At 59.4% G+C, this 27,988-nt stretch overlaps 2 protein-coding genes and 1 long non-coding RNA gene across 3 annotated transcripts; 1 reads left to right on the forward strand and 2 right to left on the reverse strand.

The window, feature by feature from the left end:
- Positions 1 to 717: 717 nt before the first annotated feature.
- Positions 718 to 6,508, reverse strand: TRIM56 (tripartite motif containing 56). Its single transcript, XM_075907981.1, has 2 exons — positions 6,302 to 6,508; positions 718 to 4,478 (listed from the first exon to the last, which is right to left on the reverse strand). Exon 2 carries the CDS (start codon positions 4,464 to 4,466, stop codon positions 2,388 to 2,390), a length of 2,079 nt encoding a protein of 692 aa, XP_075764096.1. The 5' UTR covers positions 4,467 to 4,478; positions 6,302 to 6,508; the 3' UTR covers positions 718 to 2,387.
- Positions 6,509 to 8,610: 2,102 nt separating this feature from the next.
- Positions 8,611 to 23,397, reverse strand: LOC102443964 (uncharacterized). The gene is made up of 10 exons (XM_075907980.1): positions 21,969 to 23,397; positions 15,933 to 17,831; positions 15,252 to 15,449; positions 14,188 to 14,303; positions 13,216 to 13,274; positions 12,000 to 12,148; positions 11,014 to 11,079; positions 10,760 to 10,922; positions 10,528 to 10,651; positions 8,611 to 9,870 (listed from the first exon to the last, which is right to left on the reverse strand). Exons 1-10 carry the CDS (start codon positions 22,042 to 22,044, stop codon positions 9,781 to 9,783), a joined length of 2,940 nt encoding a protein of 979 aa, XP_075764095.1. The 5' UTR covers positions 22,045 to 23,397; the 3' UTR covers positions 8,611 to 9,780.
- LOC112544941 (uncharacterized) lies at positions 14,301 to 19,326 on the forward strand. Its single transcript, XR_012897500.1, has 3 exons — positions 14,301 to 14,553; positions 18,585 to 18,669; positions 19,135 to 19,326. It is a non-coding gene; the product is annotated as an uncharacterized LOC112544941 (long non-coding RNA).
- Positions 23,398 to 27,988: the final 4,591 nt, after the last annotated feature.

Below are 27,988 nucleotides of genomic sequence, written 5' to 3' on the forward strand. Positions count from 1 at the left end.
TCCCACTCCTGGGCCTGTCCTGAAATCTGCAGGTCCCGGAGTCACGTGAGACTGGCCCAGCCCTTTCTCTCCCCACACTGTAGAGGGCACAGCTAAGACACAGCGTCCAAACCAGGGAGCCAGGTGGGGCAGTCACACCCTAAATTTTCAGTAGGAAAGGGGGGATAGAGTCCTAATGTGTCTTTACATACAGCTGGGGTTTTGCTCCCAAACTCTGTCTTTGGGGTTTGGCTGGCTGGAAATTTTAAGTCGAAACTCATTTGAGGGCTGAAGGGTCTGAAATTTGCCTGAAAACTCAAGTGACCCCCTTCCCCCCCCACTCTGCACTCACTTCCCCCTATCAGAGGAGGTGGCCTTTTGCAAGGAGGGGAGCTCCCTATGCATGGTGCAGGGGCCTGGTTGTGCCATCAGACAGGAACTCATCCCTGGGACAAGGGAGTCTCTGGCATAGCCTGGGCCTGGGGGATGGGATGGAGAGGCACATTAAGGTGGGGAGGGGCTCAGTTTGGTCTGTCCAGAAGCCCTGGGGGGATTGATCAGTCATAGATAGATGGCTAGACAGACAGCCCTGTGTGGCCCAGAACCACAGGGCCCAACCCAACCCAGGGAGGGCGGTTTAGATTTCCCATCTGCTCTGCTGCCTGCCATGTCCCTGCCCCACACCTGTCCTACACCCCAAATTTTGTGCCCCCATTCCCCAGCCCCGCCTGCCCCCCCTTTCCCCCAGCACATGGTCCTCAACGAGACCTGGTGTCCATGTGCGGAGGCTGGGCCTACATGTGGCTTCCAACGTGCTGGAGGCTCACACGGCTGAGTCACGTCCCACAGGGCCTGGAGTCCAAATCGGGCTGAGTCACAGCCTGGGGGTGTTCCCAGAGTGTGCTGGGACTCAAATGGGCCCCCAGCACAGCCCTCCCTTCCTCCCTGCCAGCCCCAGAGCACATTGTCCCCTTCTGCCCCCCACGCAGAGTCACCGGCTCTGAAACAAAATCCATCTCTTTATTGAAGGTTGGGGTCAGACAGACAGAGCCCCCTGTGGGGCTTCTATGGACCTCAGAGGTGCCCGGGCAGCACAGCTAGCCCCCTCAGGAATCCAGCCCTGCACCAAGCAGTCTGGCAGGGCCTGATCTGGGGGGAGGGATCCCCTCCTGACCCCCATGTCCTGCCAAGTCCCTCATACCCAGCCCCCCCCCCCAAGATGCTACTACTTCAGAGTGCTAGAGGGCAGGTGCCAGGACCCCCACCACCACAGGATGTCCCTTTGTTGGGGGCCTTGACAGAAGTCTGTGAGGGGTGTCTCACATTTGGGGGGTGTAGCTCAGAGTGACATGGGGGTGTCTGGGAACAGGGCGTGGTCTGTGGCTCTGGGAGCCAGGGTGGGGAGAAGCGGTCTGGGCTGAGGATTCAGGGATGGGGATGCTCTGCTCCCCCATTCCTGGGCCCCATCAGGTTGCCGTGGGGATGGGCCCCCCCACTGCCTAGTGCTGTGCTTGGATACAGCTCTCATCCTACCCCCCAGGGGCTCTCTCCCACCCACCTGGATCCCTGCCTCCTTAGACCACAGGGGAATTCTCCTGTAGGGGGCGTTCTCCCCCCTGCCAGCACGGGTGGGGCTGTGTCACGCACACTCAGCCACAGCCAGCCACCGCAGTGTAGGCTCACACTTGCGCACATGCTCCTCAAATACTCCCACTCACTGATAGCATCAACACACTAGTGCACACACTAACACAAGTGGGCACTAGTGCATGTAGTGTCACCCACACTAGCACACACTAAGGGAATGTCTAGACTACAGACTTCTTTTCGAAGTCCGAAAGAGAGTGTCCACACTGCCAAAGCGCATCGAAAAAGCGATCTGCTCTTTCGACCGATAGTGTCCACAGGGGAATGGATGCTATCTCACATTTCAGCTGTGATTGCTATGGACAGAGGGGCCACCAGGGCACTGGTGCTTTTTCCTCTTTCCTCCTGAAAGAACTCCTGAACTCCTTCTTCCGTGTCCACACACGCCTTTTTCCGAAAGAGCACTTTCAGAAAAGACATTCTTCCTCGTAGAATGAGGTTTACCAATGTTGGGAAAACCCCTCTGTTCTTTTGATTTTCTTTTGATAGAATATAATAGCAGTGTGGATGTAAGTGAAATTTTTTTCGGAAAAACAACTGTTTTTCCAAAAAAAAAAAAAACCCTGCAGTGTAGACACACCCTAACAAACAGATGCTGATGTGCATACAAGCATGCACTAATGCATGTACTAACACAGCCAGTGACGCATACTAATGCACACACACAGAATGCACACGCTCTAATGCACACACGAACACATACACTAGTGTGCACACACACTCATTGTCTGCACACCAATGTGCACACACATGCACTCTTCTCATCTCCCTCTCCCTGTGCCCTCCCCCGGCGCTCCCTGTCCCAGGTACTGGATGCGGAAAACATGGACGGTGCCATTACTCAGGGCCACGGCGAAGCGCCCGTCCCCGGTGATGGTAGCCACCCGGGCTCTCTCAATGCCATGCCGGGCACTGAGGAACGGCCCCAACGCCTCCCCGCCCGGCCCAAAAGCCACCACCTTGTTCAGCTCCCGCAGGGCTACGTAGAAATAATCCTTGTCATCAGCGCAGACGGCCCCCGGCTGGCACTGTTTCAGCTGCTCCTCACCCAGCTCTGCCCACAGCTGCCCATGCCCGTCGAATGCCACCACGCTGCGCCGGTGCCAGTCAGAGGCCACGTAGCGGCCGTGCCGACTGGCCACGAACACCATAGCCAAACGGTTGTGTCCATCCGGGAAGATCTTTTCCAACAGCTCCCCCCGGGCATTGTAGACCTCCAGGTGCCCAGCCACACTCACAGCCACGGCTTCGCCCCCCTCTGCTGCTGGCACGACGGCGTGGCTGGCCTGGGTAGGGCGCAGGGCCTTCTGCCACACCAGGGCACCGTCCCGCTCCGCCAGATAGAGCCGGGAGCCAGCCGTGTAGGCCACCTTGGCCCCTATGGCCGCCACGCTGCAAGGGGCCACTCCGCCGTGCACCGGGATAGTGCCCAGGAAGTCCCCCTGCAGAGAGAAGCGCTTGAGGCTGCGGTTCTCCTCATCGGCCAGGAGCAGCTCGCTGAGGCCCAGGGGGCAAATCCCTGTGATCCGGGGCCTATTCTTGTCTCCCAGGACCCGCACCGAGAAGCTGCAGGAGAAGTGGGCGGTGGGGGGTGGCCGGCAGGGGGCCAGTTCTGGGGAAGGGGGAGCTGGCTCCAGGGCAAGGGGTGATGGCTCTGGGGCAGAAGGTGAAGGCTCCAGGGCATGGGGTGATGGCGCTGGGGCAAGGGGTGCCAGCTCTAGGGCAGGGGCATCATGCTGGGCCTTGTCCTCCCTGGCTTCAGCCAGGTCCAGCTGGAAGAGGCTACCCAAGCTCTGCAGATCAAGGCGGACGATGAGCTGGGGGCGTGGCAGCCCAAGCGGCTCCCAGTGGAAGGCCTGGAGCTGTCCGAGCCGCTGGGTGATCAGGGCTTCCAGCGACACGATCTCTACTGGCTGGCCCAGGTCCAGCACCTTGCGGGCCATGTCTGCTGTGCCACGGGCCAGCTGCTCCTGCAGCTCCAGCTTGGACCGGAGCAGGCCGGCTGCCTTCTCGCCCCCCTCCATGTGGTGCCGCAGGGTGGCCAGCACCTCCTCCTGGTGGGCCTGCAGGCGCCGGGCCGCGTCACCGCAGGTGCGCTCCACCACGTCCCGCAACCCAGCCTCGTGCCGCCGCAGCTGGTTCAGCTCCTCCTCTAGTGCCACTCGGCCCTGGGCCACCTGCCTGGCTGTCTCCTCCACCCCAGCCAGCAACTCAGCCACCAGTGGCCGCCGGGCCTCAGCTGCCTCCTCCAGCGTGTGGCAGGGGTGCTCCAGGTGCGGGCCCAACCGGCACTCCCGGCAAATGGGGCTGGCGCAGGGCTGACAGAGAAAGCGCAGCTCCTCGCCCGGGTGCTCCTGGCATCGCACAGCCCGGCGCTGCCGGATCTCCTCATCATGCTGCCCGGACAGGAAGCCCTGGAGGCTGACCAGCTGGTGGGTGTGGGTGAGCCGGGAGCAGCGGTGCCCGGCGGCACAGGCCTGGCACAGGTTGTCAGCACAATCCAGGCAGCGAGAGACGGCTGGGTGGCTGCCCTGCTGCCCAATCAGCGGGCACAGGGCACAGGCCAGGCCCGCCTCACCCTCTGGGCGCACCAGCTCCAGTAGCCCGGTGACAAAGAAGTTGCTCTTGAGGCTGTCCACCCCCTGCGGCAAGGGCACATCCTCTCGGCACTCGGGACACCGCAGCCCTGGCCCCTCACCCAGCAGCCCCTCCAGGCAGCCCTGGCAATAAGTGTGCAGACAGGGCAGGATCTTCGGTCGGCGCAGCCGCTCCAGGCAGATGGGGCAGGTCAGGAAGTCGGTGGTGATGGCGTCTGAGAGGGACGGGGCATCCGAGGCCATGGTGAGGGGCACCTAGGGCGGATATGGAGATGCTACGGAACTTGGAGCCTGGATGCCTGGGTTCTCTCCCCAGCTCTGGGAGGGGCATGGGGGCTGGTGGTTAGAGCAGGGGAGGGGCTGGGAGCCAGGACTGCTGGGTTCTCCCTGGCTCTGGGAGGGGCATGGGGGCTGGTGATTGGGGAGGGGGAAGAGGGGGAGCCAGGACTGCTGGGTTCTCCCCTGGCTCTGGGAGGGGCGTGGCGGGAGGGAAGGGGGGGGAGCCAGGACTGCTGGGTTCCCCCCTGGCTCTGGGAGGGGCGTGGCGGGGGGGGGGGAGCCAGGACTGCTGGGTTCTCCCCTGGCTCCGGGAGGGGCGTGGCGGGAGGGAAGGGGGGGAGCCAGGACTGCTGGGTTCTCCCCTGGCTCTGGGAGGGGCGTGGCGGGGGGGGGGAGGGGGAGCCAGGACTGCTGGGTTCCCCCCTGGCTCTGGGAGGGGCGTGGCGGGGGGGAAGGGGGGGAGCCAGGACTGCTGGGTTCTCCCCTGGCTCCGGGAGGGGCGTGGCGGGAGGGAAGGGGGGGGAGCCAGGACTGCTGGGTTCCCCCCTGGCTCTGGGAGGGGCGTGGCGGGGGGGGGGGGAGCCAGGACTGCTGGGTTCTCCCCTGGCTCCGGGAGGGGCGTGGCGGGAGGGAAGGGGGGGAGCCAGGACTGCTGGGTTCTCCCCTGGCTCTGGGAGGGGCGTGGCGGGGGGGGGGAGGGGGAGCCAGGACTGCTGGGTTCCCCCCTGGCTCTGGGAGGGGCGTGGCGGGGGGGAAGGGGGGGAGCCAGGACTGCTGGGTTCTCCCCTGGCTCCGGGAGGGGCGTGGCGGGAGGGAAGGGGGGGGAGCCAGGACTGCTGGGTTCCCCCCTGGCTCGGGAAGGGGCGTGGCGGGGGGGGGGGGAGCCAGGACTGCTGGGTTCTCCCCTGGCTCTGGGAGGGGCGTGGCGGGGGGGAGCCAGGACTGCTGGGTTCCCCCCTGGCTCTGGGAGGGGCATGGCGGGGGGGGGGGGGGGAGCCAGGACTGCTGGGTTCTCCCCTGGCTCCGGGAGGGGCGTGGCGGGAGGGAAGGGGGGGGAGCCAGGACTGCTGGGTTCTCCCCTGGCTCCGGGAGGGGCGTGGCGGGAGGGAAGGGGGGGGGAGCCAGGACTGCTGGGTTCCCCCCTGGCTCTGGGAGGGGCGTGGCGGGGGGGGGGGAGCCAGGACTGCTGGGTTCCCCCCTGGCTCGGGAAGGGGCGTGGCGGGGGGGGGGGGGAGCCAGGACTGCTGGGTTCTCCCCTGGCTCTGGGAGGGGCGTGGCGGGGGGGGAGCCAGGACTGCTGGGTTCCCCCCTGGCTCTGGGAGGGGCGTGGCGGGGGGGAGCCAGGACTGCTGGGTTCTCCCCTGGCTCTGGGAGGGGCGTGGCGGGGGGGGGAGCCAGGACTGCTGGGTTCCCCCCTGGCTCTGGGAGGGGCGTGGCGGGGGGGGGGGGAGCCAGGACTGCTGGGTTCTCCCCTGGCTCTGGGAGGGGCGTGGCGGGGGGGAGCCAGGACTGCTGGGTTCTCCCCTGGCTCTGGGAGGGGCGGGGGGGGGGGGAGCCAGGACTGCTGGGTTCTCCCCTGGCTCTGGGAGGGGCGTGGCGGGGGGGAGCCAGGACTGCTGGGTTCTCCCCTGGCTCTGGGAGGGGCGGGGGGGGGGGGGGGAGCCAGGACTGCTGGGTTCCCCCCTGGCTCGGGAAGGGGCGGTGGGTCAGGGAGGCCCAGCTCTGTTTGCAGTGGGGTGCGCGGCGGGCAGCTGCCCTCCCAAGGGCGCGGTGGCAGGGCCGCGGGGGCAGGGTATTACCTGAGTCCGGGGGGAGGGTGTCGCTTCCCCAGGGTGCAAACGTGGAGCTGCTGGTGACTCGGGCAGAAGCGAAAGTGAAAGTTCGTGTCCAGGGCAGCGCCCGGGCTGGGCTGGGTGTCACTGCCGCTCCCGACCGCAGGGGAGAGCGACCCCCGGCTCCGGGGGACCCACCCGAACGGAACCGCAGCTTCCTCGGAGCCCCCAGCCCGCCCCCCTCCTCAGCCCCCAGCTGCTCCCAGCCCCACAGGGCCTGCCCAGAGCCTCGTATGGCTCCCAGCCCCCGAATGTTAGTGTCAGTATGTGTGCGGTGTGTCCGTGTGTGCACAGACGTGTGTGTTAGTGTAAGTGTGTGTGCGGTGTGTCCGTGTGTGCACAGACGTGTGTGTTAGTGTAAGTGTGTGTGCGGTGTGTCCGTGTGTGTTAGTGTAAGTGTGTGTGCGGTGTGTCCGTGTGTGCACAGACGTGTGTGTTAGTGTAAGTGTGTGTGCGGTGTGTCCGTGTGCGGTGTGTCCGTGTGTGCACAGACGTGTGTGTTAGTGTAAGTGTGTGTGCGGTGTGTCCGTGTCTGTTAGTGTTAGTGTGTGTGCGGTGTGTCCGTGTGCACACAGACGCGTGTGTGTAAGTGTGTGTGCGGTGTGTCCATGTGCGCAGACCTGTGTGTTAGTGTAAGTGTGTGTGCGGTGTGTCCGTGTGTGCAGATGTGTGTGTTAGTGTCAGTGTGTGTGGTGTGTCTGCACACAGACATGTGTGTAAGTGTCAGTGTGCGTGCGGTGTGTCTGTGTGTACTCAGACGTGTGTGTTAGTGCCATTTTGTGTGCGGTGTGTCTGTGTGTGCACAGATGTCTGTGTGTTAGTGTCAGTGTGTGTGCAGTAAGTGTGTCTGTGTGTACTCAGATGTGTGTGTGCGGTGTGTCCACGTGCACACAGATGTGTGTTTTAGTGTCAGTATGTGGGTAGTTAGTGTGTCCGTATTTGCTCAGACTTGTGTTAGTCTCCTTGTGTGCACAGATATGTATGCGTTAATGTCAGTGTGTGTGTGTCAGTGTGCATGTGTGCAATTAGTGTGTCCGTGAGTGTGTTAGCATCTGTGTGGTTGTTGGTTGTTTGGTCTTTGGGCAGGTGTGTCTCCTTGGTCACACTGGGGCTCTGAGCACTCTCTTTGTGGTTGTGTGGCTGGGGAGTGTGTCACTGTCTCCTCAGAAGTGCGTGAGGGTGGGTGCCACAGTCCCTGTGTCCTTTTGCATGTGCATGCGTGTTTCTCTATGGGCTACAGTTGTGTAGTGTGCCCGTGTCTCTGGTGCAGGGTGTGTGCCTTTGCACAACAAGAGGCACAGTGGCTCAGTGTCACCCCATGGCCTCCAAGCCCCCAGGGCAGTACCCCGCATGGCTGCTCCTAGCGGGGAGCTGCGAGCAGCTGGCCTGGCCTGCAGGTGCACTCTCGGGCTTGGCGAAGAACTGGGGGAAGGATTTGAGTGCGAGAGCTTCACACGGCCCATGCAGGAGAGATGTGGGGCCAGACTGAGCACCATGAGAGGCGGGAGGAAGCATATATTTAATAGCAGGTGCTGGCATCGGCCCAGTAGTAACTCAGCCAAGGGGGTGAGAGAGCCAGGCCACATGGTGTCTGACAGCGCCTGAAACGCATCCCCTGGGGCGCAGCCAAGATGCGCTGTCCCCACCAGCTTGGCTGGGGTAAGACTCGGGGGCAGGTCTGCAGCCCAGTGCTGCTGGTGATTGGCCAGGGCAGGATGCAGATGGGCTAGAGCCAGGACTGTGGGGACAGGATCCACTCACTCTGTTTGTCCCTTTGCCCCCTGTTCCTTGGGGCCCCGGACGAGACCCTGTGGAGCTGAAGGTCTGTGTGACAGGGGATCCCCTCCTACCTCTGGCTACCAGTCTAGGGCTGACCTGCCCTCAAATTCACTCCCTTTCCACCAACTCCAGACCTCCTCCCAGCCATATCACTGATCTCAACCCATCGCCAGCTCCTGCCCTTAACACAAGCCTCCCCCTGGCCCTGTCATAGCCCCAAACCTCCCCCCAGCTCCCTGAGAACCCCAAACCTGTCCCTGGTCCCATCAGAACTCCAAACCTCCCCCTGGCCCTGTCATAGCCCCAAACCTCCCCTCCCCAGCCCCATCATAGCCCCAAAGCTCCCCCCGGCCCCCTGAGAACCCCAAACCTGTCCCTGGTCCCATCAGAACTCCAAACCTGCCCTCAGCCCCATCAGAACCCCAAACCTCCCCCCCCAGCTCTGTCAGAACCCCAAACCTCCCCCCCAGCTCTGTCAGAACCCCAAACCTCCCCCCAGCCCTGTCATAGCCCCAAACCTTCTCGTGCTCCCATTGCTAAGTGGAGCTTGTCCCCTGTAGGGATGTTAAATTTAGATTCAGGCTAATTGAATAGTCAATGCAATTTGTCAATTAGTTGATAAGGGCACCTCTGCCTTTGAAGTGTAGCAACAGCCCTGGGTGAAAGTGCTGCAGGAAGTACCAGATCAGCAGTTCTCTGTTGGCGGTTTCAAAGCAGCAGCACTGTATGGAGTCTGAGGTCATCTGGGAACTCCCCTGCTGGCCCTGTGCTCCCTGTGGCATTTCAAAGCGGCCGTGCCAGATCCACGCAGCACTGCTGCTTTGAACCTCCTCCTCCCCTGCCCCTTTCAGATAGAGGCAGCAAATGGGGGAAGTGACTAGTCGACTGTCCAATAAGCATTTGCTTATCCGCTAGTTGACCAATTGTTCTCATCCCTAGTCCTCTGGCCTCACCCTGCCCTCCCCTATTGCTGGCTCGTAACCTGGGGGTCTCTGGCATAGCCCTGTGCTCGGGGTGTCCCGAAACTTCTACCTGCCCAGAGCTGCGGTGGGACAACAGGGGCTGGGTCCCTTGGAATTGCCCTGGATCTGGCCACGCCCCCCCCAAGGCACCTGGCATGAGGGGCTGTCAGAGCAGGGCCCCTCCATCCCTGCACTGCCAGTGCGATGCTCCGTCTGCAGGGGCCTGCTGAGCTGCTTCTAGTGCCCACAGAAACCCTGCCCCAGAAGTGCTGGGCTTCAGCACAGAGTCTGGGGGTGTCCCTCTCTGTCCTCCGTCCCAGCAGAGCCCCCCAGTCCCTGGCCACTTGCTGCGGCTCGGCAGCCCTGCTCTGTGGCTGTGGGGCTGGAGTTGCATCACCTGCCAATGCAGGAACCCGGCTGCTCTGCCCTGACTTGGGCGGGTGTCCCTGGGTGCCAGCCAGTTCCCTCCAAGCCCTGGGGCACAGAGATGCTGTGGTTCCCGCACCCTGTCCAGAGCCGGGTGAGCAGGGGCACCGGTGGGCAGCCAATGGCTTTGCTTCCCATAGGTTGGTCTCGGCAGGTCCTTGGGCCCCGCCTGAGATCAGTGATCCCTCATCATGCCAGTGATCACCTTCCTAGGACGCCCCCCCAGTCCTGGTGCCTGGCAGCCTGGCCCGGGTTCAGGTTGGCGTCGGTCGTCTCTCCCTAGCACGTGGCATGGGGTTCCTCCTCCCGCTGTGGGGCTGCTTGTTCCCAGTCAGCACTCCCTCGGCATCGCAGGCAGCCCCTGTAGGTCTGTAGCCAAAAAGGGGAAGGGGGAGAAGGGGAAGTTGTGAGATTGTGGAATGAAAGAGCTTAACAGAACAATGTCCCCCATCTCCACAGGGGAAAGCCAGCTGCAGCCCCCCCACTCTGCATCTCCACAGGGGGAAGCCAGCTGCAGCCCCCCCCACTCTGCATCTCCACAGGGGGAAGCCAGCTGCAGCCCCCCCACTCTGCATCTCCACAGGGGGAAGCCAGCTGCAGCCCCCCCACTCCCCATCTCCACAGGGGGAAGCCAGCTGCAGCCCCCCACTCTGCATCTCCACAGGGGGAAGCCAGCTGCAGCCCCCCCCACTCCCCATCTCCACAGGGGGAAGCCAGCTGCAGCCCCCCCACACTGTCCACCTGCCCAGGGCCCAGCTGCAGCCCCTCACTCCCCACCTCCACAGGGGGAAGCCAGCTGCAGCCCCTCACTCCCCACCTCCACAGGGGGAAGCCAGATGCAGCCCCCCCACACTGTCCACCTGCCCAGGGCCCAGCTGCAGCCCACTCACTCCCCATGGCCCAGGTGCAGCCTCCCCAACTCTCCACTTTGCCAGGGCCCAACTGCAGCCCCCCCATCCCACTCCCCACCTCCCCGGGGCCCAGCTGCAGTGCCTGACACACGCAGGGGGCTGGCCCGGCTCTCACCAGCAGGAAGGCGACGTTGAGCAACATAAAGGCCACGATGACAAGGCTGACGGTGCCGCCGACCCGGTCGATTTGCATCTGGCAACTCGTACCCAGGTACCAGAATTGGCTGCTCTCCGGACAGCTGCGGGGCAGGTATGGCAGGTGAGATCAGGTCCCAAGCCTCTCCCCAGGCTCCCTTGGCCGTGCAGTGGGGCCTGGAGAGGCGGCAGCCAGGGCAGGGGACACTTACTGGCACTGGGCGCCAGCGCGGGACACCCGGCACTGCCCTGCGTTGCAGCCCGCGGTGCCCAACGCGCCCCCGGGGCACAGCGCGGTGCAGGCGAAGCCGATGGCCGTCACGTGGGGGACGAAGTGGGCGCTGTATCCGGGGGGCAGCGCCTGCCTGCAGAGCTCTGGGGAAGGGAGGGGGCAGGAGGGGTCAGTGCCTGAGCCCTGGCTCTGGGCCACTCGAGCTCCACAAGGGCTGGGAAGGGAGTTTCTCACCTGCACCGTTGAACGCGGTCACCTGGCAGCTCAGCTCCGTGGGGGAGGGCTTGAAACACAGCGTGCCTGGGGCCGGAGAGATGCCCTGGGTTGCCTCAGGGTGCTCGGCTTTGCCAGACAGTCCATCTGACCCCCCGATAGAACCTTCTGTCCAGCCAGCCAGCCACCCCCTTCTGTCCTCCCCCACTCAGGCTGCTTCCCTGGACACCCTCCCTCCCCTCCCCCACCCAGGCCGCTTCCCTGTACACCCTCCCTCCCCTCCCCCACCCAGGCCGCTTCCCTGTACACCCTCCCTCCCCTCCCCCACCCAGGCCGCTTCCCTGTACACCCTCCCTCCCCTCCCCCACCCAGGCCGCTTCCCTGTCCACCAACCTCCTCTCCCCCCGCCCCCGCCAAGGTCGCTTCTCTGTACACCCCCACCTACCCACCCAGGCTGCTTCCCTGTACACCTACCCTCCCCCCACCGCCAAGGCCCCCTTCCCAGTACACCCACCCTTCCTCTCCTGCCCAGGTCGCGTCCCTGTACATGCACCCTTCCCTCTCCCCCCCGCCCAGGCCGCTTCCCTGTACACGCACCCTCCCCTTCCTTGCCCATGCCTGCTTCCCTATCCACCCATCCGTCCCCTCCCTTCCCCTCCCTTGCCCAGGCCCCCATTCCCTGTCCACCCACCCTCCCCACCACCTGCAACCGCCCTTACACTCCATCACTTCCCTTCCCTCCCCCATGCCCACCTCTCCCCCAGCCCTTCTCCTCCCTTACTCCACCCCTGCTTCCCTACTGCCTGCTGATAAACCCCCCAACCCCGTATGCCTCCACTGCATTCACACACTTCCCAGTGCTCATGGGTTACTGGGCTGGTCCCACACAGCGGAGCCACCACTGGGATCTATCCCATCCCACACTACAGGCCAGGCGGGGCCGTGCCCTGGGGAGAGGTCCCCACCTGGCACCTCTCATTGCCCCCCCGCCAGGGGCAGACACTCACGTAAGCTGCTGGTGCAGATGACCTGGTCACGGGCCGCCTGTGTGATGGCCTCCACCAGCTGCTGAGGCAGGCTCTGCAGCACGCTGCCCAGCTGGGCTGTGACAGGGACGGACAGGGCCAGCCTGTGGGCTACCACCACACTGCCCTGCCTGGGGAGCAAACGCCCGGGGGCCATCAGCCTGCACCCGCCTCTCCATCCCCCTGTGGGGTCCCCCCACCCCAGATCAGCCTCTGCCACGATGCTGCATGTGGCTGGGTCACATGGTAGCAGCACACACATATCCACGTGCGTGCAGTCACATGTGCAAACACAGAGTCCTGCACCTGGGACGGAAGAACCCCAAGCACTGCTAAAGGCTGGGGACCGACTGGCTAAGTAGCAGGTCAGCAGAAAAGGACCTGGGGGTTACAGTGGCTGAGAAGCTGGATATGAGTCAAGGTGCGCCCTTGGAGCCAAGCAGGCTAATGGCATATTAGGGTGCATTAGGAGGAGCATTGCCAGCAGATCCAGAGATGTGATTATTCCCCTTTATTCGGCTCTGGTGAGGCCACATCTGGAGTATTGTGTCCAGTTCTGGGCCCCCACTACAGAAAGGATGTGGTCACAGTGGAGGCCAACAAAACGACGAGGGGGCTGGAGCACATGACTTATGAGGAGAGACTGAGGGATCTGGGGTTGTTTAGTCTGCAGAAGAGTAGAGTGAGGGTTGATTTGAGCAGCCTTCAACTTCCAGAAGGGAGGTTCCAAAGAGGATGTAGAGAGGCTGTTCTCAGTAGTGACAGATGCAGAATGAGGAGCAATGGTCTCAAGTTACAGGGGGGGAGGGGGGTCTAGGTTGGATATTAGGCAAAACTTTTTCCCTAGGCTGGTGGGGAAGCTCTGGGATGGGTCCCTAGGGAGCTGGTGGAATCTCCATCCCTAGGGGTGTTTAAGTCCCGGCTTAACAAAGCCCTGGCTGGGATGATTTCATTGGGGCTGGTCCTGCCTAGGGCAGGGGGCTGGACTCAATGACTCCTGAGGTCTCTGCCAGCGCTAGAGTCTAGGACTCCTGTGCACACACGATCTCCCTCTCCATTCAAGCACCCTCTCCCCCCGCCCCGGCAGAGGCTGTTTCTGATGTGTCTGGGGATGTGGCAGCAGGAACACCTGCCCCCCCGGGGTGCCAGCACTCAAGGCTCATGGGTGGCACTGGGGTCCTTTGTTTCTGACACTCACATAAGCTCCAAGATCTCCACATCCCGAAACCCCAGGAGGTGGCTATAAACCGGCTTGATCTGGAAGGGAAGGGGGACAGGTGTCACAGACCGGGATGTCCTGACTGGCAAACACTGAGCTGGGGATGTGCAGGGGGCCGGTGCAGCTCCCAGCTGCAGCACAGACGCAGCCAGTGCTCCCAGCTCGGTGCGGGAAACCGTGCCCCGTCCTGTCTCTGTTCCGTTCCTCTCCCTTAAACAGCTAGGAAGACTGCAGCAGAGCCCGGCTCTGGCTGGCTCCAGCTGGCTCCCTGCACACTAAGTCCCCCTTCCTGCCCCTGAGAGACTCCAGCGCCAGGCCCCCAGCCCTTCCGCCCCTGAGAGACTCCAGCGCCAGGCCCCCAGCCCTTCCCACCCCTGGGAGACTCCAGCGCCAGGCCCCCAGCCCTTCCCACCCCTGGGAGACTCCAGCGCCAGGCCCCCAGCCCTTCCGCCCCTGAGAGACTCCAGCGCCAGGCCCCCAGCCCTTCCGCCCCTGAGAGACTCCAGCGCCAGGCCCCCAGCCCTTCCTGCCCAGGGAGACTCCAGCGCCAGGCCCCCAGCCCTTCCGCCCCTGAGAGACTCCAGCGCCAGGCCCCCAGCCCTTCCTGCCCAGGGAGACTCCAGCGCCAGGCCCCCAGCCCTTCCCGCCCAGGGAGACTCCAGCGCCAGGCCCCCAGCCCTTCCCGCCCCTAGGAGACTCCAGCGCCAGGCCCCCAGCCCTTCCCACCCCTGGGAGGCTCCAGTGCCAGGCCCCCAGCCCTTCCCACCCCTGGGAGGCTCCAGCACTAGGCTCTGCACTGACTCTTCTCCCTTTTGGGAAGTTTCTCCAGTGCCCTCCTCATTCCCCACCACAATGACTATTTCTCCCCCCTCGAGCCAGCTGGAGGCTTCTCTCCTTGTCCGTTCCTGGGATGGGTTTTCCTCCTGCCCTGTTTTCTCCCCAGGGATTCACCTGCTCTGTGAACATGGTGCTGAACCCTCGCCAGGCTGGAGAGGAGGCATTCGCCAGGTCCGCAGTGAACTCACGGTTGGTCACCTGCAGCTTCACATCCAGTGTCACATTCACCTCTTGGCGGGGGAGGGAGAGACCAGGAACCCAGTGAGACGTGCCAGGCATTCGGGTCCCTTTGCACCCTGATGCCATGGGTCAGAGAGGAGCCACAAGGAGGTGGGAAGGACTGCGAGAGCTCCATCAAATTAGCTTGACACAGAACAGCGGCAGGGCAGCATGAGCCCAGTTGGGGGAACAAATGTCTGACCGGCGCCAGCTTCACAGAGGCAGGTCCCGCCCCAGCTGAGGCCTGGGAGTCAAAGCCAGGTGAGAAATCAGCCACCGGTTCTTTGCTCGCCAGGGGAATGGTCCCTCAGAACAGCTTCTGGGGCTGGCATCTCCCTCACCAGCAATGTTTCACTCCCTGGGGGACGTACTGCTGACCACTGGGCTCTGGGAATTTCTCTGGGCCAGTCTCCCGCCTGGGCTCAGACCAAATATCTCATGAACACGGCCTCTGGCCTTGGATTTTAACCAGCCCTGAGATGAACACGGGTTCCAGCCAGCCCCGGCCTGCCCACAGCAGTATGTGGGGTGACTGCAAGATGAGGGGCTGCAGACTGGACTGTGGAATGACTCGAAATAGCACAGAAATTTCAGAGCCACCCAGATTTGTCCTTGCCTTGTGTTCTTGGGTTGAGGGTTTTTTTGGGTGATTGGCTAAAAAATTGGAATTTCCAGAGACCAAAGTGTTTTGATTTTGGAAAACTGAAACTGGCCCTGTTGGAAACCCTTTTCCCACCGTGTGATAAAACCCAGCCAGTCATTGGCATGGCCCCAGGTGTGGGCGGGGACAGGAGAACCTGCATATGAAACACAAATGAAACATCATGGAACATGAGGAATTTGGGAGGGAGAAGGAATCAGAATGTTCCTCTGAACTAGAAATGTTGGTTTTAGTAAGGAGGGGTCGAGGTTATTTTTGGTTGGTTGGTTAACCCGGACACAGAGCAGGAGTTTCCTACCAGCTTTGAGCATGATGGTGCTCTCGACGAATTCGCAGTTCGCCCCCTGGAAGAAGGGGGTGCATTTGCACTCTGCCCCGGTCCAGACCCCCCCGTTCTGGCAGAACCTGGTGTCCAGTAACTCGCAGAGGGGGCCAGAGTAGCCCGCTGGGCACAGGCACTTGGTGCCGTTCGGCGTGCCGCCATTCTGGCAGAGCACTGAAAGAGACAACCCATTGTTCAGGGGTAGGTGGGACTGGAGCTGCAACTGACAACTGCAGTGCCCCTCCCCAGCATCCTGTGGGGATGAGAGGACCCCCATCTGCAGAAAGCAAAGCACCTTATGGCTGTCAGGAAGTATCCCTGGTTATACCTGGTAGGTGGTGGAGAACGGAGAAGGGAAGGGAGCAACCACCAAGCGCCATGGCAAAACTTGAAAGAGAACCCAGGAGTCCTGGCTCCCAGCCCCGTTGCTCTGACCTGCCAGCCCCCACTCTCCTCCTGGAGTCAGGGAGAGAACCCAGGAATGCTGACACAATGGAGGAGTCACTGTGGAGTTAGTCTGGTGTCCCTCCAATCTGAATCTCCTCAGGGGAATTAGTTCTTAGTGCACAACATTACAAATACATACTATAAATATGTGAGAACGAAGTGTGGTTATATGGATCATCACAATATTCACCAAATGAGACAATAACCCACCTGTTGTCATGGTGCTTGAGGAGGAGGTGGACGAGGACCCAGAAGTGCTTGTGGTGGTAGGGGGTGTAGCACTGGTGGTGGTAGTTGTGGAAGTGGGTGTAGTGGTGGCAGTGGTCATAGGTGTTGGTATAGTTTTGGAGATAGCTGACATGACGGTGATGGCTGTAGTGTCAGGTGTAGCAGTGGTTGGTGTATTTGGGATGGGGGGTACAGTGGTATTGGTGGTGAGTGTAGCATTAGATGTAGGAGTGGCGGTATTTGTAAGAGGTGAAGTGTCAGGTATTGTTGCAGAGGTAGTGGAGGTAGTAGTAGACGGTGTAGTTGTGTTGGTGCCAAGTGTAGTGTTTGCTGTATATGGGGTGGAGGTGTCAAGTGTAACATCAGATGTAGTTGTGGTGTTGGTGGCAAGTGTAGCATTAGGTGTAGGAGTGGCAGTATTAGTAAGGGGTGAAATGTCAGGTGTAGTTGTAGAGATTGTAGTGTTGGTGCCAAGTGTAGTGTTGCATGTAGCTGTAGTGGAGGTGTCAAGTGTAACATCAGTTGTAGTTGTCGTGTTGGTGATTATGTCAGTGAGAGGTGGAGTATAAGGTGTAGTTGTTGGTGTGGTTGTGGGTGTAGCTGAGGTGTTGGTGCTGGGTATAGTTTCAGGAATAGATGTGGTTGGGGTATTTGGACTGGTAGCTATGGTTATGGTGGTGGTAGTGAAAATAGTGTTATGCATAGTGATGGTGGTATCAGTAAGGGGTGAAGTGTCAAGTGTGGTTTTGGACATGACAGGTGTAGCTGTTGATAGTGTAGTTGTGTGGATGTCAAATGTAGTTGAAGTGGCAGTGGTTATGTTAGTAAGGGGTGAAGCATCAGGTGCTGTTGGTGAAGTTTCAGGAGTAGCCAAGGTGGTGATGAGTGTAGTGTTGGGTGTCATTGTGGAAGAGGGCATACCTGTAAGAGTAGTCATGGCAGTAGTGAAGGGGACCACAGTGGGGGTAGTTGTGACAGTGAGGGTAGCGGTGACTGTACTTGAGGTGGGGGTAGTGCTTGTGGTAGTGATGGGTGTCACAATCCCAGTGGTAGTGATGTTTGTAGTTGTGGAGGTGATGGCTGGAGTCACAGTTTCAGCAACAGTTGTGGGTGCAGCTGTGGAGATGGTGGCTGATGTCACAATCCCAACAGAGGTGGTAGGTGCAGCTGTGGAGATGGTGGCTGGTGTCACGATCCCAGCAGAGGTGGTGGGTGTATCTGTGGAGATAGTGACTAGTGTCACAATCCCAGCAGAGGTGGTGGGTGTAACTACGGAGGTGGTGGCTGGTGCCACAGTCCCAGCAACAGTGGCAGATGTAGCTGTGGAGGTGGCTAGTGTCACAGTCGCAGCAGTGGTGGTGAGTATAGCTATGGAGATGGTGGGTGGTGTCACAGTCCCAGCAGGTATGATGGGTGTAGCTGTCGTGGTGGTGGCTGGTGTCACAGTCTCAGCAGTGGTGATGGGTGTAGCTGTGGAGGTGGTGGGTGGTGTCACAGTCCCAGTAGAGGTAGTGGGGATAGCTGTGGTTTGGGGGCTGGAGGTGGCCAAGGCCTTGAGGCTGGCAGCCAGGCTTGGGGGACCCAAGGCGCTAGCCGGGGGATATGGCAGGTCTGTGGTGCTGGAGCCGTGGAGGACAGGAGAAGGCTTGGCCACAGTGGGGCTGCTGGCAGAGCTTGTGAAGTTGCTGCTGTTATTTCTTTCTCCTCTCACTCTCTCCTCATCCCTTGCTGGGGGTTGGGTGTTTTCAGCCTCTACCCTCACAGTTGGTGTGAGATCGCCCCCAATGTCCACTCCAGCACCCGTGGGTGGCCTGGCATCCCCGCCCTTGGCTGGTGTGTCTTCTTCCTGCAGTGTTTCTCTCACTGATCGCCCTGGGGGTCCTGCAGGGAGAACATTGCACAGCTCAGTTCACAACACTTCTATGCAGAGCTTTGGGCGGTGGTGCTGGCCTGGCTGGCCTGTTAGGCCCCTACAGGTGTGTCTAGACCACAGGGATTTTTTGAAAAAAGTAGCCTTTTTTCGAAAAATCTTTACCTAGGCTACTGCCGCATTCTTTCGAAAGTAAATCAAAAGAACCAGGTTGTTTGACTGCGGAAAGCCTCATTGTACGAGGAAAGTGCTCTTTCGAAAAAAGGTCTATGTATTGCAAACTGTGCTTTATCGAAAGAGAGCATCCAGACTGCCTAGGTGCCCTCTTTCGAAAAAGCAGCTTGCTTGTTCAAAAGTACTGGTTGTAGTCTAGATGCTCTTTTTCAAAAAGAGGCTTTCAGTCTAGATGTAGCCTATCTGGAGTGTGGCAGGTTTCGTGGCCTGACAGGTCACTTTCCCCTGAGGAGAAAAGGGTGACATGGCCTTGGGGCACTGAATAATTGGAGCCAGAGGAGAGCCAGCACAGTGACCTAGGAGCAAGGGAACAACCTCAGCCTGTATGAAACCCAAGCTCCGTCTGTCCAGCTCATCACTGAGCCTGAGCTATCCTGGGGCCGAAAGACCATCTGTGGCAGCTAGAACAAGCAGTACGATGCGACACCCCTTTGCTTCTGAATATGAATATGCCTAATTTGAATATGCTTTATGCAAAATGGGGCATGTAGCCTCTCTGAAAAGCCTGATTCTGTCTATTCCCTCTGCAGGCACGTATCGTTCTTGGATGTGACATTAGAAATAAGAAGTGAAACCTGTTGAGTAATGTCGGTCTTCTAGTGAAAGCCACTAGTGGTAATAATAATAATAATATATGGAGATATACCTCTCTCATAGAGCTGGAGGGGACCTTAAGAGGTCACTGAGTCCAGTCCCCTGCCCTCATAGTAGGACCAAGTACCATCTCTGACAGATTTGCCCCAGGTCCCTAAATAGCCCTCTCAAGGACTGAGCTCACAGTCCCGGGTTTAACAGGCTAATGCTCAAACCACTGAGCTATCCTACCCCCCTTAATAGCCTGGAGCTTGAGACAATGAGATGTAAATTGTTTAATTTTTCCTATAAGCCCAAATTCTGGTTGGTCCTACCATGACAGGTGACTATGCACCTGCTGTTGGAATCCATCCTGAATGTGGTATTCCCTATGCGGGTGGGGAGGATGGAACCAAGGCTTTCTGCCCTGGAGAAATCCTGTGTAAGGGATGTAAAGCAAACAGTGATTGTTTCCCACTGGCTTCACAAACTGCTACCTTCCACAAGGGGCCACACATGAAGAGACTGGAAACAAAGAACACTAACGAGCTATTGGACCCAGGGCAGAGAAAAGATCAGCACTGACTTTAAGGATTTTACCTGAAATAAGGACTAGGGTGAGGAATTATGATCTGTAACAATCTCTTGCAGTGTACAAGTCTCAGCTGGTGTGTTCTGGAACTTACCAGTCTGTTATCACTGGCAAACACTTAATTCCTTCCTTTTCTGCTTAATAAAATCATTTTTGTTTATTATCAAGCTCAGTGTAAATGTTTGTTACCTGGAGGGATCAGTCACTGTGCGACTCTCTGTTTCAGTGATAAAAGGGGCAAACTTCCATGTGCAAAACTTTTATAGACTATCACGGATTTATCTGGGGTTTGGTCAAAGTGGGGCTGTGTTCCTGGGTATTGATAAGTCCCTGTAATTGAGCACTCTCAGAGCTGAGCTGTGTTACTCTTCTGGGGGGCTGTTACCCCAACTTTGTGCCTTGGCAGGGGGAGACCAGAGGATCTGGCCCTGTAGGACAGGGTGATGGGGTACCCCAGAGGGCAGGTAGGTGAGCTCAGTGATGTGATCGGCACACTGGATAATAGCCCCAAAGGGACTTCTGTGACCCACCCCCAAACTGTGAGGGTTAAGAGAACCCTTCTTATACCACATCGAATGAGTCGTGACGCCTTTGGAGGGGTGTAGTGTTTCCTTGGACAATTGTGCCCAATTCCCCTTGGAGGCCGACAAACACTGTGTCTGGGAAGGATCAGGGAGATCAAAGGTTTTGGGGGTGAGTGCCTGGAGCAAACAACCCTCTGAAGCAATCCTTCCGACACAGTGCTGCTGGAGACCTGCTTCCTTCTAAGTACCTGCTCCCAGGAACCCCATGACCAAAACCTACAGTTTGGAACCATTGGCAGGTTACTGGGCCCATTCAGGGAAAGCAGGTGAAATTCTCTGAGCTGGACTGCATGGGAGGCCACATGGTGAAAACATCCCTATGCCCTAGCTCCTGGCACCTGCCCCTTTGCCCCGGCACACCCCCTTTGGTGCCAGCACCCTCCCTGTTCCTGGAAACTCCCAGCAGATGTCCCTTCTCCTTCCCCCACCTTGGGGCTCTCCTGGAGAACATGGGTCCTGTGCCAGACCCTGGCCTATAGTCCCGGGAGTGTGTAAAACAGGGCAGTGATGGAGAGAGATGCCCCCAGTCTTTCAAGCCAGCACTGATACAGGTGACCAATTATCCTGCTTCTGTTTCATGGCTTCAACCACCCTCAGTGTCCCTCTGGAGCTGCGCCATCCCTGTGCCATCATCCTGGACCCCATGATGGATTTCACAGGCAGCTACAGACTGGGAAGCCCAGCCCCCCCCCCGTCTCCCTGCCCCCTGCCCTTTCCAGAGCCTGTCCCCATCCTGAGCACACCCGAGAGCAGCAGCCCAGCCCTCCCATACTGCAGAATATGCTCCGCGGAGGATGTCTGAGGTACACCCCTTACATGCTCCATCCTACCTCACTGAACCAGGCCGCTTCCCGCAGAAGCAGATTGTATCTTGGAACCGGCCACCCAAGCTGCTCTGCCCAAGAAACATAACCTCCTGACCGCACACCCCTCGACCTTTCCTGGACTCCCTCTTCTGGCCTGCAACACCCCCAGCCTCTCCTGCTTCATCGCCAAACGCCCGCTCCCTACAGAGCACACCCGCCAACGCCAAGCGACTCCAGGCCCTGCCAGAGGAATGGGCACAAAAACTGCCACCACTGCTGTGAAGTTCGATACCAAATGGTATTTGGGGTAAAGGGGCAGGTGCTGCGGTACCCCAGCCAGCGGCTGTGAGGGGGGCAGGCAATCGCCCCCGACTGAGCTCACCCAGGGAAATGGTAAAGGACAAAAATGCCTGGCCACCGGTGAGGGAACCTTTCTCACCAAGTGACCACTGCATGTTTGACTGCTCAGACCACCTGCCCCCTGCCCGCCAAAGGCCAACCCAAGAGCTGAAATTCATCGTCTTGAAAACCAGCAACTGTCTGATACACCCCAGGTTGGGGTATTTACAAATCTCACCCCCTTTCATTTTCCTAGACAGCAGAGTTATTAACGGGCTGCTTCTAGTCCCTGAGGGTATGTCTATACTACAAAGTTAATTCGAACTAACGTCCGTTAGTTCGAATTAACTTTGATAGGCGCTACACTAGCGCTCCGCTAGTTCAAACTTAATTCGAACTAGCGGAGCGCTTACAGACCTGCTAACAATTAGTCTTTAAAGTTCTACATAGTCCTGTGTCTTGTGTTTAGCTGTGACACTCTGGGCCCCTTTCCCAGTGCTGAGGAAGAGCTCTGCTTGGTTTGAAAACTGGTCCAGCAAAAGCTGTTCGCTTCCACACCTTGTTTCTATCTTTTCTGGGAACTGATGCAGCTGCAATGCCACAAACTCTCAGCTTCTAGTAGTCAGAGGTTTAGGGCCATCAGCCATTGATAATCCAATCCTCTGTGAACTCATCTAGTGCTTTTCTGAGTCAAGTTTTGCATTTGGCCATCACAAAATCTGGTGGCAAGGAGTTCCACAGGCCAGTTACATGTTGGGTGAAAAACTACTCCTTCTGGTTTTTATGAAACCTTTCCTCCCGCACCCAGCTCTCCTTGACTCTGTCCCCTGGACCCTGTCTCACTGAGACTTGGAGGTGGGAACTTGTGGGGCCAGAGGGGTATCTGGGATGGTAACTGTGAGGGGATCCTGAGGCCCTGTGGAGACCCCTCCCCGGCATGGCAATTTCTGGGGAACTTAACAAAATCAGTAACACCAGATGAGCAGGGGGTTGGCTGATCTCCAGCCACCTGCCACTCACCTCCTGGCTGGTGCAAAGAAGCCAAGCAGCCAAGGAAGAGGACCAGGATGAGGACGAGGGCCAGAAGCTTCTTCATCCTTTGTGATGAGCGTCAGGAGAGCGTTGCCAGAGGTGCAGCCCCTCTGCAGCTCCTAGTCTCACCTTCTGTGCCGAGAACCTTTGGCTCACACCTTGGTAAGTGATAACAGAAATGCCGTCCCGCCTTTCCCAGGCCAAAGGGTGGAGGATGGGCAATAAACCAGCCCTCAGAGGATGGCTCCCTGCCAACCTCCCATCCCCCAGCACGTCCCATCCCATCAGACTCGGTGGAGACACTGTGGCCCCTACTCAAACCCTCTTCCCCTTGGCTCGCCACACTCCCTGGCCTCGCCACGCGAGCCTGGTTCTGCCCACAGCTAGCTGGCACACATCCCAGCAAAAGAGGGGTGCAGCTGACCCACAGACTCCTTCCTTCCCCGCCTTCTTCCAACAAGGAGCTACACAGCCCATCCCACTGTGCTTATCTGGACAGCCCACAAGGCTCCTTTGTTACCTGGTCTCCATGCAAAGCTGTCCAGGCAGATAGCACTTTATTGCTCCAGGCACCGGCTGACAGCGCCGGGGGGCCGTACCCAGCTCTGTGGGGAGGGCAGATGATGTCAGCACTGCTGGCAATTGCACAACACTCCCAAGGGCAATGGAGTAAGTCACCAGCTCCTCTGGAGCCAAAGTCTCCAGGTCCACAAGTCCAGGTGCAGCCGGAGCCATTTTGGGGCTGGGAAGCCGAATTTGTGGGCAAAGCAAATCACTGGCCATGCACGTCATTCTCTGTGCTGGCGGCAGCATTGCACCAGGCACAGCCCCAAACCAGAACACGTCTCTGCTGCTGTTTGGGTCGGCATCCACTCATGGACGGTAGCGGTAAAAAGCAAACAGACCACTGGACAGGGACAGGTCCATCCATGGCTATTAGCCAGGCTGGGCAGGGACAGACACATCCTTGGCTATTAGCCAGGCTGGGCGGGGACAGGTCCATCCTTGGCTATTAGCCAGGCTGGGCAGGGACAGACCCATCCTTGGCTATTAGCCAGGCTGGGCGGGGACAGGTCCATCCTTAGCTATTAGCTAGGCTGGGCGGGGACAGGTCCATCCTTGGCTATTAGCCAGGCTGGGCGGGGACAGGTCCATCCTTGGCTATTAGCCAGGCTGGGCAGGGACAGGTCCATCAGTGGCTATTAGCCAGGCTGGGGAGGGACAGGTCCGTCAGTGGCTATTAGCCCGGCTGGGCGGGGACAGGTCCATCAGTGGCTATTAGCCAGGCTGGGCGGGGACAGGTCCATCCTTGGCTATTAGCCAGGCTGGGCAGGGACAGACCCATCCTTGGCTATTAGCCAGGCTGGGCGGGGACAGGTCCATCCTTAGCTATTAGCTAGGCTGGGCGGGGACAGGTCCATCCTTGGCTATTAGCCAGGCTGGGCAGGGACAGGTCCGTCAGTGGCTATTAGCCAGGCTGGGCAGGGACAGGTCGGTCAGTGGCTATTAGCCAGGCTGGGCAGGGACAGGTCGGTCAGTGGCTATTAGCCAGGCTGGGCAGGGACAGGTCGGTCAGTGGCTATTAGCCAGGCTGGGCGGGGACAGGTCCATCCTTAGCTATTAGCCAGACTGGGCGGGGACAGGTCCGTCAGTGGCTATTAGCCAGGCTGGGCAGGGACAGGTCGGTCAGTGGCTATTAGCCAGGCTGGGCAGGGACAGGTCGGTCAGTGGCTATTAGCCAGGCTGGGCAGGGACAGGTCGGTCAGTGGCTATTAGCCAGGCTGGGCGGGGACAGGTCCATCCTTAGCTATTAGCCAGGCTGGGCGGGGACAGGTCCATCCTTGGCTATTAGCCAGGCTGGGCAGGGACAGACCCATCCTTGGCTATTAGCCAGGCTGGGCAGGGACAGGTCCATCCTTAGCTATTAGCTAGGCTGGGCGGGGACAGGTCCATCCTTGGCTATTAGCCAGGCTGGGCGGGGACAGGTCCGTCAGTGGCTATTAGCCCGGCTGCGCGGGGACAGGTCGGTCAGTGGCTATTAGCCAGGCTGGGCGGGGACAGGTCGGTCAGTGGCTATTACCCAGGCTGGGCAGGGACAGGTCCATCCTTAGCTATTAGCCAGGCTGGGCAGGGACAGGTCCGTCAGTGGCTATTAGCCAGGCTGGGCAGGGACAGGTCGGTCAGTGGCTATTACCCAGGCTGGGCAGGGACAGGTCCATCAGTGGCTATTAGCCAGGCTGGGTGGGGACAGGTCCGTCAGTGGCTATTAGCCAGGCTGGGCGGGGACAGGTCCGTCAGTGGCTATTAGCCAGGCTGGGCAGGGACAGGTCGGTCAGTGGCTATTAGCCAGGCTGGGCGGGGACAGGTCGGTCAGTGGCTATTAGCCAGGCTGGGCAGGGACAGGTCCATCAGTGGCTATTAGCCAGGCTGGGTGGGGACAGGTCCGTCAGTGGCTATTAGCCAGGCTGGGCGGGGACAGGTCGGTCAGTGGCTATTAGCCAGGCTGGGCGGGGACAGGTCCGTCAGTGGCTATTAGCCAGGCTGGGCAGGGACAGGTCCGTCAGTGGCTATTAGCCAGGCTGGGCAGGGACAGGTCGGTCAGTGGCTATTAGCCAGGCTGGGCGGGGACAGGTCCGTCAGTGGCTATTAGCCAGGCTGGGAGGGGACAGGTCGGTCAGTGGCTATTAGCCAGGCTGCGCGGGGACAGGTCGGTCAGTGGCTATTAGCCAGGCTGGGCGGGGACAGGTCGGTCAGTGGCTATTAGCCAGGCTGGGCGGGGACAGGTCCGTCAGTGGCTATTAGCCAGGCTGCGCGGGGACAGGTCGGTCAGTGGCTATTAGCCAGGCTGGGCGGGGACAGGTCCCTCAGTGGCTATTAGCCCGGCTGGGCGGGGACAGGTCGGTCAGTGGCTATTACCCAGGCTGGGCAGGGACAGGTCGGTCAGTGGCTATTAGCCCGGCTGCGCGGGGACAGGTCCGTCAGTGGCTATTAGCCAGGCTGGGCAGGGACAGGTCCGTCAGTGGCTATTAGCCAGGCTGGGCGGGGACAGGTCCGTCAGTGGCTATTAGCCAGGCTGCGCGGGGACAGGTCCGTCAGTGGCTATTAGCCAGGCTGCGCGGGGACAGGTCGGTCAGTGGCTATTAGCCAGGCTGGGCGGGGACAGGTCCCTCAGTGGCTATTAGCCCGGCTGGGCGGGGACAGGTCGGTCAGTGGCTATTAGCCCGGCTGCGCGGGGACAGGTCCGTCAGTGGCTATTAGCCAGGCTGGGCGGGGACAGGTCCGTCAGTGGCTATTAGCCCGGCTGGGCGGGGACAGGTCGGTCAGTGGCTATTAGCCAGGCTGGGCGGGGACAGGTCCGTCAGTGGCTATTAGCCAGGCTGGGCAGGGACAGGTCCGTCAGTGGCTATTAGCCAGGCTGGGCAGGGACAGGTCGGTCAGTGGCTATTAGCCAGGCTGGGCGGGGACAGGTCGGTCAGTGGCTATTAGCCCGGCTGCGCGGGGACAGGTCCGTCAGTGGCTATTAGCCAGGCTGGGAGGGGACAGGTCCGTCAGTGGCTATTAGCCAGGCTGGGCGGGGACAGGTCGGTCAGTGGCTATTAGCCCGGCTGCGCGGGGACAGGTCCGTCAGTGGCTATTAGCCAGGCTGGGAGGGGACAGGTCCGTCAGTGGCTATTAGCTAGGCTGGGCGGGGACAGGTCCATCCTTGGCTATTAGCCCGGCTGGGCGGGGACAGGTCGGTCAGTGGCTATTAGCCCGGCTGCGCGGGGACAGGTCCGTCAGTGGCTATTAGCCAGGCTGCGCGGGGACAGGTCGGTCAGTGGCTATTAGCCAGGCTGGGCGGGGACAGGTCGGTCAGTGGCTATTAGCCCGGCTGCGCGGGGACAGGTCGGTCAGTGGCTATTAGCCAGGCTGGGCGGGGACAGGTCGGTCAGTGGCTATTAGCCCAGCTGCGCGGGGACAGGTCCGTCAGTGGCTATTAGCCAGGCTGGGCGGGGACAGGTCGGTCAGTGGCTATTAGCCCAGCTGCGCGGGGACAGGTCCGTCAGTGGCTATTAGCCAGGCTGGGAGGGGACAGGTCGGTCAGTGGCTATTAGCCCGGCTGCGCGGGGACAGGTCCGTCAGTGGCTATTAGCCAGGCTGGGAGGGGATGGTGTCCCAGCCTCTGTTTGCCAGGAGCTGGGCATGGGCGACGGGAGGGATCACTGGAGGAGTCCCTGGTCTGTCCATTCCTCTGGGCACCTGGCACATGCCACTGTGGGCAGACAGGACACTGAGTTGATGGACCTTTGGTCTGACCCAGCCTGGCTGTTCTTATGTTATTCTCCTTTGCTGGCCAGGCTCCTCAGCTGTGTTGCATCTTCCAGGGACATGGCAGCTGATGGGGCAACCCACCAGGCATGAGCTGCTCTGTATGAAGCCAGCCTAGACTCCGGGGTGGTGGGACTCCTTGCAGGACTCACTATCCAGGGTAAAAACCTCCCTGGGTCTGACCTCAGAGCCTTCAGTTCCCTTTCCTCATCATGAGCTCCCTGCAGTGGGGCCACCTGGACCAGACCGTGAATGTCCTGACAGGCCCTGTCACCCCTCCACAGCCAGCCTGGACTCCCAGCTAGCGGTGACATAGAGAGGTTGGGTCTGAGCCATTGGGAACCTGGTGTAGGTCAGAGCTGGTTAGCACAGACAGCAGGGAAGGGACGAGGCTGGTGTGTTAGAGCAGTGTTTCTCAACCTTTTTTTTTTTTTATAAAGTACCCTTTTTTAAAAAAATTATAAGTATCCCCAGTACCTACAGTTTTCAGGTGCACAATTTTTTTCTACCATTGCAACACATTTTTTTAAACAATTTAATTGTAGCTGGGTGGGTGATGAAATTTTAGGGTGTAAAAAGTACAAAAACAATAAAGTGCTGTAAAACTTAAAACAAAAATTCAGTTTTCTCCAAATTTCAGTTGTGTTGATGTACCCCCCAGATGTATCTCGAGTACCCCTAAGGGTACTCGTACCACCGGTTGAGAAACACTGTGTTAGAGCAGGGGGCTGGGAGCCAGGACTCTTGGGGCTCTCGCCCCAGCTTTGGTGGATTAGAGTAGGTGGGGACCAGGAGAGTCAGGGCCACTTGTACATCTGAAACTAAAAGGTGGCCATGGAAAGGGGGTGAGATTGGAGGCAAACAAGCATGAGAGAGCAGCTCCCTGCTTTGCTTTGCCCAGCTGCCCTGACCCCTAGCTCTTGGCTCCTCCCACCACAGTGAATGGGGTCCCCATGTCTAACTCTACATTGCTGATCTGGGCCCCCACAGCTCCAACCCAGGTACTGTCAAGCAGCTGTGGGGGAAACCCAGCAGGTGAAAGGTCACCTGTGCCCTGGGACACCTGCCCCATCTCCACCATCAGCCCATCCTCCCCTGCAGTGTTTTCCTTGGGAATTGAAATTGGGGGTGTTGACTTTATGGGGGCGGCCTCAGGCTATCAGGGCAAAGGAGGGGTGTGAGCGAGGGAAGCTGGGCTGTGTGAGCAATGCGCACTGGAACACAGAACCCCAGCTAGACGCATCAAACACTCGGGCTAGATTATCTGTCCCCACTCAAGAGAGAGATTTTGCTGTCACTGTGGAGTTCTCTACAAGCATCTGCTCAAAGTGCAATGGCAGCCAAAAAAGCTAACAGGACATGGGGGATCATCAGCAAAGAGATAGAGAATAAGACAGAAAATACCATAAAGCTGCTATATAAAGCCATGGCATGCCCACACCTTGAATGTTGTATGTTTTCTGGTCCCCTCTCTCCCTGCCCCTTAGACTGGCATTGGAAAAGAACAGAGAAGGGCTACTAAACTGAATCAGGAGGAGAGATTAATAAGACTGGGACTTTTCAGTGCAGAAAAAAAATGCCTGGGGAATATGATAGAGCTCTATGAAATCATGGTTGGTATGAAGAAAGTGACTGAAGAAGAGTTATTTACTCCTTCTCATAACACAAGAACTAGGGTCACCCAATGAAAAGAGTAAGCA

This window comes from Pelodiscus sinensis, chromosome 24 (genome assembly GCF_049634645.1).
Source record: "Pelodiscus sinensis isolate JC-2024 chromosome 24, ASM4963464v1, whole genome shotgun sequence".
In the NCBI taxonomy this organism is placed as follows: Eukaryota; Metazoa; Chordata; order Testudines; family Trionychidae; genus Pelodiscus; species Pelodiscus sinensis.